General features: G+C 39.2%; 1 protein-coding gene across 1 annotated transcript in view; it reads left to right on the forward strand.

The window, feature by feature from the left end:
• Positions 1-13,182, forward strand: part of PARP4 (poly(ADP-ribose) polymerase family member 4) — a 104,047-nt gene that overhangs the window by 57,470 nt on the left and 33,395 nt on the right. Inside the window, 9 exon segments of the mRNA XM_081814698.1 lie at positions 407-474; positions 1,066-1,253; positions 3,778-3,877; positions 5,498-5,668; positions 5,948-6,028; positions 7,420-7,500; positions 8,782-8,877; positions 9,493-9,592; positions 9,595-9,614. Coding sequence (XP_081670824.1) covers positions 407-474; positions 1,066-1,253; positions 3,778-3,877; positions 5,498-5,668; positions 5,948-6,028; positions 7,420-7,500; positions 8,782-8,877; positions 9,493-9,592; positions 9,595-9,614 — 905 coding nt within the window.

Consider the following 13,182-nt stretch of genomic DNA (forward strand, 5'->3'; position numbering starts at 1 on the left):
GAGGGGACAGTCGTGTCCTATTGATTCTTCTGTGCCATTCAGCAGAAGACTGAGCCCTTTTACGAAGGAGCTAGGGTCTGCTGCTGTCGGAGGCAGAGGTCAAGTAAGGCTGGGGTACCAAGCGCCTGGAAAGAGAATGTGTCCCTCCGGTGGCCAGGCGGTCTGTGCTACTGTGACACCCCACATCTTACTTTGCATGAGCGATCCGCTACAGAACAAAGGTGTACACATGTAATTTTACTCAGAACATTTTACACAGTAAAGTGCATAGTTTCAATGCACTAATTATTTAAAGGAATACTGTGGTGAAGTGTTTTTTTAATATGTTAAACTATCAAACATGATTGTTAGTGGTCAATAAAGTGAATATTTAATAGCTGCACCTCACGCCAATCTTATCACACAGGTTACAAGGAATTATTTTCATATCCTAAGTACATCACAAGCAATAATACACCAACAGAGTTCATTATGGTGAGTAAAAGAACCTTCCTTCATCTCTTGGGTCTTTTCCTATCAAGTTTTAATGGTATTGTCTGGACTTATTCTCCCCAAGACCACTAATAGAACACCCCTAGTCCTTCAGTTTTTGTATGTCAATGGGGCCCTTTTATTATCATTATTATTAATAAAAGCGATATAAACTCATTAAAGAAAAATTAGAAATTAAGAAGGGTAGAAAGAAAAAAAATCACCCACAGTTCTGCCACCTAAATACAACCGGCATCAACAGTGTTGGAATGTTTTCTTCTGTTTCTTTTTTTTCTTTTTCTTAAAATGGCACATGCTGAGAATGACTAGTTGCCATCTCATTCCAGGCCAGCAAACCCAGGAAAACCATAAAAAAATCAAATAGGTGTTAACCGATAATATTATAGTTACTGTGTGATGTGAAATAAACTAACAGGATATAAGCATAGTTGTTCCACAAATGTGTAATTAAAAAAAAATCTTTTCAGTGATGATATCTCTAAACCATCATTGAGACATGCTTCAGTAAATGATTACAGGTAATGGTGACTCTACCCAAAAGGAATGAATAACCTTTCACTTCATTTCCTCCAGTCTGCTACACCTACCATGGGAAATACAGACTTCTGGAAAACGCTCCGATATTTAAATCTACTGTACCCTTCTCAAGGCTTACGGAGCATTCTCCTTATATCTGATGGCCACCTCCAGAATGAGAGCCTGACATTGCAGCTTGTGAAAAGAAATGTCCGGCACACCAGGCTGTTCTCCTGTGGTATCGGGTAAGTGCAAGAGATCTAGTCAGACAGTGAACACTGTGGGGGAAAAAGGCAGCCTGTGGGTAGGTTTTCTTTGTTGGCCTGCACAGGATTTTTAGAAGTTCTGAAGTTGGCAACAGTCTATGGAAGCAGTTTAGCATAGAGTTACAGAGCTCTGGGCAAGTTGTTTAACCTCCTGTCTATAAAATGAAGATGATAATGAAAATATAATAGGATTAATAGGTTTGCTCTGAGGATTAAATGAGCTCATATATAAAAAGTACTTAAGTCCCAGCCCTGCAGTGGGGTGAGGGAAATGTGGTGTAAGGAAGACCACACCCAGCACTGCTAGGAAAAAAAAAAGTACTTAAGAACACTTGGCAAGCACCAAATCCATGTTAGATTTTTTTTTTTTTTGCTTAAAAATCCAAACTTCCAACCTATCCTGAGAAGCCTAAAGATCTGGCAATGCCAGGCACACCCCCTTCCCTGGCAGTTCCTGACCAGGGCTAAGGGCCACTGCTTTGGGCGGGCCCCACCCAGGCTCCTAGCTCCTTCACATCTTTCTGGTGGCTGGGCACATTTGCATTTTCAAACCCTGTGATGGACATAGGATCTTTCTCTCAGGAGGCTAGGCTCCCATGATTGTTGGAATGAACACCCTACCCAGTTATAGTTAGCTTCTTTGGATTGAACTGAGGCATATGGTGTAAACATAAGGAAAACACCAAACAGAAGGGGCCAGACTGGTATTTGCACAGAGCATGCCTGCACCCTCGGCTCCCTGGACTCTCCCCTAAATAGTCACCATCCTGGCAAGTGATAACCAGGGCTCCCTATTCTGAGGCAGTGCATGGAGCAGGGCAGCCCCTCAACATGGGTGTATGGGTAGAGGTGGGAGTGGTAGCTATTGGTGTCTCTGGGACCACTGTGCTGCCCTGGGCTAAGGGTTCTTTTCAGGCCTCAGCTATGAGCTACAGGAGCTGGGACCCTCCACACCCCTTGAGGGCCCTCCCTGCTGTACCCAAGCCAGACCTGCCTGCCCAGAGGGCTCTTTCCCTCTCTCTGCCCCTCCTCAGTAATAGCTCCTGGTCCTCTTCTCTAATCTGAGGCCTAACAGGACACCACAGACCAACCAGGAAATTTATCCAGCCCACAATGGACTCCCCCAGGAATTGCTCCTAAATGGGCTTTACCTGATTAACTTGTGGACATGGGGTGGCTGGCCCTACCCTGCTGCAGGGATGTGGCCCCCTCCCTGCCTGAGTCAGTGCCCTGTTCTATCTTCCTGGTCACAGCAACACCCCCCTGCTCCCCTGACCAAGTATCAGAGGCTGTGCCAGGGTTATGGATTGACCTCAGTGCAGAAGATCCTGGGCCCTGTTGATTCCTTCTTTGGTGAGAGCCTGTCATGAAACAGACACTCCTTGGTGCTGGACCACGGTGCTGTGTATAGGGAGACAGGCCGCAAGCAATCCAATAAGCTGAAAGGGGAGATGGGTTTTGCTAAGTGCCAGGAAGGAAATAAGAGGGGTACTGTGATGGGGGTGAATGGACATGAACCTCCTTTGGGGGATGACTTTGTGCTTTGACACGACCCAGCCTGAGGGAGCTGAAATTTTTACTGATTTTCTGTCAGGTTTTAGGATCTTTCTAAATGTTTCTGCCTCATTTTATACATGCTCATTTGTATTCACAAACTCTAGCAATATGTGAGTTCTCCAGGGGTAGAGCCTATCCTGCCTGTTGTCACAAACTCTCCTCTTAGCTCCACACAGCAGGAGCAAGAATAGATTCCAAGCAGCCTCAGTAGCCGATGAAATCGATAAAATACAAACTCCAGCTTAGGGGGATTATCTAATTGGTGTTGTAATCACCACCAATTTATTGTGAAGACTAAAGACAAATCCAATCTTTAATCAATAGGCTAAGAAATTTTCAGAAATAACTTTCTTAAGCTCTTTTCCTGAAAAATAATTGTGTCTTTACTATTTCAGGAGGATCCTCTCTAAGAAAGGCTTTCTTAATAGGTTTAGAATTATTGAGAGAAATTCAATAGGACCTTGTCATTTAAGTAGCAAAGCTTATCTTTGCTAGAAAGAGGCTTCTTTATCCCCTTTGCTATCTAGATGCACATATTTTCAGTTTATTAACTCTGCCAGTTCTTGGCCTTTGGGATCAAATTTGGGTAACTGACACTCATTGAAAGTAGGTTGATATTTTTTTCAGTATTCTGGTAACTTTTTGGAGGTTTTTCGGAATCATCTACTCCGTCCTTTGGTAAGCCAGGAGTCAAGAATTTCTGCTCTTTTTTTTCTATTGTGAAAAAGAAATGAGTTCTCTGATATGTGGGAGCTTAAATTACCCAAACCTTCAGATGTTTTATACTGTCCGTCCTGAGTTTTATCTCTTTAACCTCAACTACAGAGAGTTCTGCATGTACTGTCTCTTCTATTGAGTTTCGAGCTATGTCAACATTGTTAACTACATGAAATTCAAAAATGTTTCTAAAATTTCTTGAAAATTAAAACATGTAAAATGTGATCAGTTCTACAGCAAATCGTCATATCTTAAGGACTTTGTCCCAGTACGGTGCTGGAGTATTTGAGTATTTTAACTCAAAATCCAAACATAGTTGGAAAAAACAGGTACGTTTTTCAAACATCTTATTTCTAGTTTCATGCTTATATGTGGAAATATTATCTTCTTGCACATCTAGTGCCAGTAACTTCTGCATTTTCATTAGTGGGAAGGGGACCTAGGAAAATCGGACAAAGGTACCGAAAGCATAGTTACTTAGTTACTGTCTGTCTCGCACCTAGCAGGAACACATTCTCCTTAATTGGGTCATTCTCCTAGCTAATAGTTTGATTTCTTCTTTATAAAGTGTCATGGAGGGGTTTTTTAAAAGTGAAGTATTATACATGTTAGAGTTAATATGCTATTGTGGCAAAATATGCATAAAATTTACCATTTTAACTATTTGTAAGTGACATTCAGTGGCATTAAGGTGCATTAGGGGAGCCTGGGTGGCTCAGTCAGTTGGGCATCTGCCTTTGGCTCAGGTCATGATCCCAGGGTCCTGGGATCGAGCCCTGCATCAAGCTCCCTGCATGGTGGGGAGTCTGCTTCTCCCTCTCCCACTGCCCCTACCTCCTACTCGTGCTCTCTCTGTCATAAATGAATAAAATCTTAAAAAAATAATAATATTTAAAGGTACATTCGCAATGTTGTGCAGTCATCACCACCATCCATCTCCAGAACCTTGCATCATCCCAAACAGGAACTCTACTCATTAAACAACAACTCCCCATTCCACCCTCTCCCCAGTCCCTGGCAACTACCATTCTACTTTCTGTCTCTATGAATTTGACTACTTTAGATACTTCATGAAAGCAGAATCATACAATATGTGTCCTTTTGTGCCTGTCTTGTTTCATTTGGTATAATGTTTTCAAGGTCTATCCATGTTGTGGCAGGTGTCAGAATTTTCTTCCTTTTTAAAGGCTGAATAATATTTCATTGTATTCACATACCACATTTTGTTTATCCATTCATTTGTTGATAGATATTTGGGTCGTTTCTACCTTTTAGTGGTTGTGAATTATGCTGCTATGATCATGTATTGGCATATAAGCAAGTATTCAGGTCTGATTTCAGTTATTTTAGGTATATAACAGAAGTGGAATTTCTGGATCATATGGCAATTCTGTGTTTAGTTTTTTAGGAACTGTTATACTGTTGTTCACAGTGGCTGCACCATTTTACATTCCCATGAGCAATGTACTAGGGTTCCAATTTTTCTACATAATTGATAGCACTTGTTTTCTGGTTTGGGTTTTTGTTTTATAATAACCATCATAGGGTGTCCCATTGGGGTTCTGATTTGCATTTCCCTAATGACTAGTAATGTTGAATATCTTTTCATGTGTTCATTGGCCATTTATATATCTTCTTTGGAGAAATGTCTATTCAAGTCCTTTATAGGATTAATTTTTATAACTGGAATCTACTCCCTGTCAGAGTTGTATATTAGTAATTAACTAATGGAATATGGGGATGTCTTACGTATTAAATTATGTGCCAATGCTATTATTAAGAATTCTATTTAAAATCTTTTTGAAAAAGTACCCTGAGCAGGAAGGAGAAAAACAAAAACAAAAGCAAAGAGCTACAAATCCCAAAAGATAGAATGTAAAATTATTTTCAGTGTTAAGTAACTATTTTCTGGACATAACATTGAAAGAGAAATAATTTATCTCTTATAGATAGAAGACCAAATGACTAGGTTACATTCTCCAAGTTGCCACTCTGTCTCCGTCAAATGGCAGCAACTAAGTACAGATGCACCTGAGCCTCTGCTGGCTCCAGCCCAGGTGCAGTCCTTGTTCCACAATGAGCGACTCCTTGTCTATGGATTTATTCCTCATTGTACACAGGTAAGGAACCACAGAGCTTGTTTTACTATGGGAAGAGCTACGTATGTTGCCAACAGTTTTCTTTTTCTTTTCTTTCTCTTTTCTTCCCTCTCCCCCCTCAAATCATAATATGCTGGCAAATTTTCTCCTTCTGGAAACCTAATGGTTATTTAACTAGGGATACTGGGGAGCCTTTTAATTTCCATTAAAAGGAAAGAGAAAATCACAGTGAAACTAACTGAGACACTATGGAGTGAAAAAGCTAATAAGGGATTCCACCCCACCCCACCCCCATTTCAGGCAACTCTTTGTGCATTGATTCAAGAGAAAGAATTTTCTACAGTAGTATCAACTACCGAACTTCAGAAGACAACTGGAACTGTAAGATTCAAAACTTTAACTATGAACTCACTCTTTGAAAGTTGTAATAATTTTATATTTTCATATCTAATGCTCCATGTACTTCCTTTGTTGTTCTTGTTTTTCTGTTCTGACACTTCAGTACACAATATGATATGGAGGATTGTTATCTGTACAAACGAGGACACTTTCATTCAGTTTCTGATGCAACAGTTCTTCTGGTGTTCTTGGGTCTAGGTGTATCCATATGGGCATCAGTGGATATGACTAACTGCAATTAAATTTGGTATTTTATATGTGAACATTTTTTAGGGAGGTTCTCGAAGTTGTTTGTGACATGATAAAAATTAAGGGCCACAGATCAACCTGTGTTATTTTGAAATATTAGGTATAACAGTACTGAACTAAGAGTAAACATATACTGAGAATGTCTTTGTTATTTCTACTTTTGGATTAAAAGCAAATTAATTATCACCAAAAAATTTGTAGTATTTGCATTAGTACTTAATCTATTAGAGTCAGACCTGGAAAGTCCCTAACCTATCTATACTATATATATGTAGCTTTATTCATGGGAGTATTTGCATGGCCAGATAAACTATTTCCCAGACATTGCAGATTTTTTGTTTTTCTTTTTTCTAATAAAATATGGCTTACTTTTTGGCCCTGAATCAATAATTATAACTTACTATTTGCCAGTGATATATGTCTAGAACTTAAGGGAATCTTCATATTGTTTTAAAAATTGAATCTAAGGGGGAAATTAATAAGTAAAAGGATTTTACCTAGGAAGAGGTCATTTTCCATAAAATTGCAGTTTTTATAGTTGTACTTCCTCTGTGAATTGTGGCCTTATTGATAACAAAATTACAAGAGTTAGAAATATCATTGTAAGCAGACATTGCTATTAAAATCGGTTGTGTTTGTTAGTCATTGGAGAGGAAGGGGGCAGTCCTTCACCTTGCACTTCCCAGGGCATGTTTTGCTGCCCCTGCCCTTCAGAGTGGAGGTCACATTCACAGTTAGGCATCACAACACTAAGCTGACTCTTCCTACAGTAGAAGAACAGTTTAAAATTTTTGAAATAAATTGAATTGACAAAAATGCCCTTTTATAGAAGAAGCAAAACTGTAGGCATAGAAAACAGATGAGTGGGTGCCAGGGGCTGGAGGTGACAGCAAGGGGCATGAGGAGTGCCCTTCACTTTTGAAAGTGAAGGAACTCTTCTGTATCTTTATTTCAGTGGTGGTCACACAACTGTATACATTTGTTACAACTCATCAAACTAAACACGTAAAAGGGGTGAATTTTATTGTATGTACTATTATACCTCAATTTTAACAGTGGTTTTCTAAGTAAGACTTTAATTAGAAGCCATTGAATCTTTTTTCCCCTTTGCTGCTTAAACACAGATGATCCACAAGCTGACAGCACGAGCTCTGATCCGAGATTATGAAGATGGCATTCTCCATGAAAATGAAACAAATCATGAGGTTTGCTCTTTTCATTGTTCTTCATCCTTCTTAAATTGATTTATCCATGGAAATGTAAAGTGAGGATAGTTGGATGGAGAAACATGGTATGGGGGCATTCATCATTGTATCTGTACTTTCTGCGCCTGGGGTGCAGGGTGCTCAGTAAATGTCTGTTGAATGAATTAATGAAAGAACAGATGTCATGGGTTTCCTAAGAATTCTGTGATCATTTTACTCATCAGAAAGAGGCCAGAGGAGGGCTCTGAGAATGTTTGCTGAGTGCCTGTCATAAATATCACCTCAGATCTCAAACACTGTAGGCATTGGTATTCTCATCTTAGTGATGAAGGAGCCCAGGTGCAGGACAGGCGGGTGACCAGCCTAAAAACACACAGTGGAGCCAAAGCCCACCCTGCTCCTTCTTCACTGACCTGATGAGGCCCCCGGCAGGGGGTCCCACTCAGCCAGCCCACCTGATGGCCTGGTGCCTCTGTAGCTGTGAACTTAAATGAGCTTAGGAGCAGTGGTGCTCAGTGCCCTCCCAGAAAGAAGGAACCAGAATGCCTCCCCTGGCTGTTAATGCGGTCACAGCAGGTGATAGATGGCCTTGTGTTTTCATTGTACTCCTTTGCTGCCCTTGGATTAGCAGCCTTGTGTCCTGTTTTACTTAAGGCCTTTTTTTTTTTAATTTTATTTATTTATTTGAGAGAGAGAGAGAGATTACAAACTGGGGAAAGGGTAGAGGGAGAAGCAGACTCCCCACTGAGCAGGGAGCCCAATGTGAGACTCAATCCCAGGACCCTGGGACCATGACCCAAGCTGAAACCAAGATGCTTAACCAACTGAGCCACCCAGGTGCCTTACTTAGGGCCTTTTTATCTCTGGAGGCAACTGACCAGCCCTGCCACCAAATGGTTTTGAACAAGTCACTCCACATCTCCACACCTTGGATTCTTCATCTTTAAAATGGGAGGCATGGACTGTCTGTAAAAGAATGCAGAAACTCACCACACTTGAGAGTGAGAGTTCTTTGTAACCATAAAGAGTTATATAAATATTAATTTTTTTTATATGACTTAGCCAGTCACTTGATCCTATTTTTCAGAGAATGTTGAGTCACCTACTCTAGACATTTAGACAGGGCAATTGATTCAATTTAATTTGAAATACTAATTATAAAATGGTTTATTTTATAGAAAAACATTTGTTGATTATTTAATAATTGTTTTATTGGTCATACATAGCTAAACAGTGAAAAATAAAATAAGATGTGACTTCATTTGTTTGATTGTATTTTAGATGAAGAAGCAAATCTTAAAATCTCTGATTATTAAACTCAGTAAAGAATACTCTCTCATAACACAATTTACAAGCTTTGTGGCAGTTGAGAAAAGGGTATGTATTTGTTAATTCATGGTTATTTCATTTTTATTTACATATTAAGAAAATTACTCTTGCTCTGACTGTTACTGACAATATCTACATTCATGGCTTGTGAAGAGCAGGGAGGGGAGAGGCAGGGAGGACCATCAAACCAGGGCCTCACGTTCATGAAGGGCTCATTATCATCTCTCTAAGTGGGTCACATATGTTATATTTTTAATGTTATAAATTATTACTTAGTTATATGTGTATTTCTGAAATACACTGTGATTTTACTGTATTTTGGCGTTTCTCATCTTTTACTAATGCAAGACCCTCAACAAATAGAAAGGGCTTGAGCTTCCCTTACCCTGTGAGAGGCCCTTTCTCTTTCATAAGCTTAAAAGGAAAACCCACAGAAGGCACTTACCACAGCTCCCACACCCAGCTCAATAAAAAGGAAAGCCACTCAACTGAGCAAACTTGTGTTTTTAGACTCTTTCTCCCTCCCTTGTGGCCCAGGACAAACAATCTAATCTGACACCCACACATATTTCAAACTAAGGATTCACTAGGCTTTAGAATGTATAGTAATCACTGAATTTGATAATGTCTGTTTTGTTTTTACCTAATTATGATTCAATATAGGATGGTAAGGAGTCACCTTCTCCTAATATTCCAAATATTTTGGAACTTATTGCCAAAGAAGATGTAGATTTTCTGCCATACATGAGCTGGCAGGAGGAGCAACCAATACCAGTGTGGCACAGGTAAATGTTAATTACCAAATAAATTAATATTGTGTTTCCATATTTGTAGGATTGTGAGGGGAACCCTTTGTTTAAAATATCACCCTTATTGCTTGTATACACAGAAACTGTTGTTTCCCTCAAAATGGAAAATATTTGCACATTTATAAAAAAGCTGTTACAGGGGCGCCTGGGTGGCTCAGTTGGTTAAGCGACTGCCTTCGGCTCAGGTCATGGTCCTGGAGTCCCGGGATCAAGTCCCGCATCGGGCTCCCTGCTCGGCAGGGAGTCTGCTTCTCCCTCTGACCCTCCTCCCTCTCAGGCTCTCTGTCTCTCATTCTCTCTCTCGCAAATAAATAAAATCTTTAAAAAAATAAAAATAAAAAAATAAAAATAAATAAAAAAGCTGTTACATGACTGAGAAAGTCACCATAGATAAATGTAGCTGTAAAGTACCAAAGGGGAACAACTGTGATTTGGTTTCATTCATAGACAAATAAACTGTCATACAAGAAACTGAAGTCACTTACTCTAAGTAATTAATAGGTTCATCATGAAAGTAGAGATAAAAATCCTATCTGAGAATCTAAATTCACCACTAATAATTCTTAAAGGTTATAGTGCTTTATACTGTGGCCTTTGTAGCCAGAAATAGGATTGAAAAATGTGACTCCCATAGAATTGAAAGGCATATTCAAAACCAAAGGAACAAAACAGTGCTAATAAGACCCTTAGGTATCTGGGTTAGCAGAATAAAAATGCCAAAATTTAGGAATTTAGAATCTAAGGAAAAAAATTTGAGAGGAATTTTGGGAAAATGTAATATATGCAACATTCATTTTATTTGATCCATTTTGAAGTTATTATGTCAATTAAGAATATAAAAACACATTAAATGTCATTTGCTTACTTTGTTCATAAGATCATAATCTGAGATGGTAAATAACAACACAGCAACAACAAAACCAAACCATAAATGTTTCCTCAAATTCTTCATGCAGAATTTTTGTTTTGTTTTATCTTACAGTTGTCTTTAAAGCAAGGAGAGAGGGATAATAACTTCTGAAAATCCTGTTTCCACTCTTTTTCTGAATTCACTTCTCTGGTCACATAGGTCCTACTAGAGAGAAGAGAAACAGTGGCCACCACCGAACAGATGGGCAGTGGCAGGGCTGGGGAAATGACTGTGTCCCAACTAGTAAATAAAGAGGTAGGCAGCCTTTGGTGCACCTCTCCTGTTGTTGCAAGCCCCTCCTCCTTTGGCTGAAGCAAATTCCAGGGGATTTAAAGAGCTGCACCTTTACTCCCCCTGCTCATTTTTTGCTCTTCCCCTTTTGGGAGTCAGACACTGAAGACTAGTTTTTGAATGCAAAAACAATTCCTATATGGTGATAATTAAAAAGTAACTGCCCATACCCGAGGAAAGGCTCAGAAAAGACTTAAGAAAGACATTAAGTTTATACTTCAGGCTGATCCTTACCACAGAGAGAGCCTAAAACAATTAAGAAAGAGAAAAGAATAATAAAAATACAACAAATACTGAGGAAGGGAGAGAATCTCATATCCAGATTTACCACATTTATTAGATTCAAATATTCAGTGTTCAAGGGGAAAAATCATAAGCACACAAAGAAACAGGAAAGTACAGCCCAAACAAAGAAAAAAATGAAACAATGGGAACTGTCCCTGAAAAAGACAAAATGGCAGATATATTAGACAAAGATTTTAAAACAGTGATCTTAAAGGTGCTCAGAGAACTAAAGAAAGATGTGGAGAAAGTCAAGAAAATGATGAATGATTGAAATGGAAATATCAATAAAGAGACAGAAGACTTAAAAAGAAACCAAGAAGAAATTCTGGAGCTAAAAAGTACAATACCTGAAATGAAAAATTCACTAGAGGGATTCAAAGGCAGATTTGAGCAGGCAGAAGAAAGAAGCAGTGAACTTGAAGATAGGACAGTGGAAGACTTAATATTATTAAAAGTGTCAGTATTAACCAAAGCAATCTATAGATTCAATGCAATCTCTATCAAAAGCTCAGCAATGTTATTGCAGAAATAGAAAAATCCACCCTGGAATTCAGATGAAATCTCAAGGTACTCCAAATAGCCAAAACAATCTTGAAAAAGAACAACACTGGAGGACTCACACTTTGAAATCACTCACTGATTTCAAAACTTGCTCAGTGTTACAGTAATCAAAGCAGTGGGATAGTGGTATAAAGACAGACTTTTATAGACGAATGGAATAGATTAGAGAGCTGAGAAATAAACCCTTGCATATGTGGTCAAGTGATTTTTGACAAAGTTACCAAGACCATTCACTGGGGAAAGCACAAATGATGCTGGGAAAACTGGAGATCCACATGTAAAAGAATGATATGGGACCCTTACCTACTATCATATATAGAAATTAACTCAAAGTGGATCTATGACCTATATATAAGGCCAAAAACAATATAATTCCTAGAAGAAATATAGGACAAATCTTCACCCGTTGGATTTAACAATGATCTGGCACAAGTAACAAAAGAAAAAAACAGAGAAATTAGACTTCCTGAAAATTTTAAAAATTTTGTACATCAAAAGACACTATCCACAGAATAAAAAGATAACCCACAGATAGGGAGAAAATATTTGAAAGTGATATACCTGAAGGGATTAATATCCAGAATATATAGAACTCCTAAAACTCAACAACAACAAAACAAATAACCCAGTTCAAAAATAGGGCAGGGGCGCCTCGGTGGCTCAGTCAGTTTGGCATCTGACTCTTGGTTTTGGCTCACATCACAATCTCATGGGTTGTGAGAGCAAACCCTATGTCAGGCTCCATGCTCAGCAGGGAGTCTGCTTGAAGATTCTTTTCCTCTGCCCTTCCCCGCCTTTGTCTCTTTCAAATGAAAAATAAATCTTTTTTTTTTTTAAAGATTTTATTTATTTATTTGAGAGAGAGAGAATGAGAGACAGAGAGCACGAGAGGGAAGAGGGCAGAGGGGGAAGCAGACCCCCCGCTGAGCAGGGAGCCCAATGTGGGACGCGATCCTGGGACTCCAGGATCATGACCTGAGCCGAAGGCAGTCGCTTAACCAACTGAGCCACCCAGGTGCCCCGAAAAATAAATCTTTAAAAACATTTTTAAAAATAGGGCAAAGGAAGGAAATGTTGAAAAAGAAAAACAAAGCTGGGGGCATCACGTTGCCCAATTTCAAGCTGTATTACAAGGCTGTGATCACCAAGACAGCATGGTACTGGCACAAAAACAGACATATAGACCAATGGAACAGAATAGAGAACCAGATATGGGCCCTCAACTCTATGGTCAAATAATCTTTGACAAAGCAGGAAAAAACTTGCAATGGAAAAAAGGCAGTCTTTTCAATAAATGGTGCTGGGAAAATTGAACAGCCACATGCAGAAGAATGAAACTCGACCATTCTCTAACACCATTCACAAAGATAAACTCAAAGTGGATGAAAGACCTCAATGTGAGACAGGAATCCATCAAAATCCTAGAGGAGAACATAGGCAGTAACCTCTTTGACATCGCCCACAGCAACTTCTTTCAAGATACATCTCCAAAAGCTA

The sequence above is a fragment of the Leptonychotes weddellii genome, chromosome 3 (genome assembly GCF_054177405.1).
Source record: "Leptonychotes weddellii isolate Sample4059 chromosome 3, ASM5417740v2, whole genome shotgun sequence".
NCBI classification, from domain to species: domain Eukaryota; kingdom Metazoa; phylum Chordata; class Mammalia; order Carnivora; family Phocidae; genus Leptonychotes; species Leptonychotes weddellii.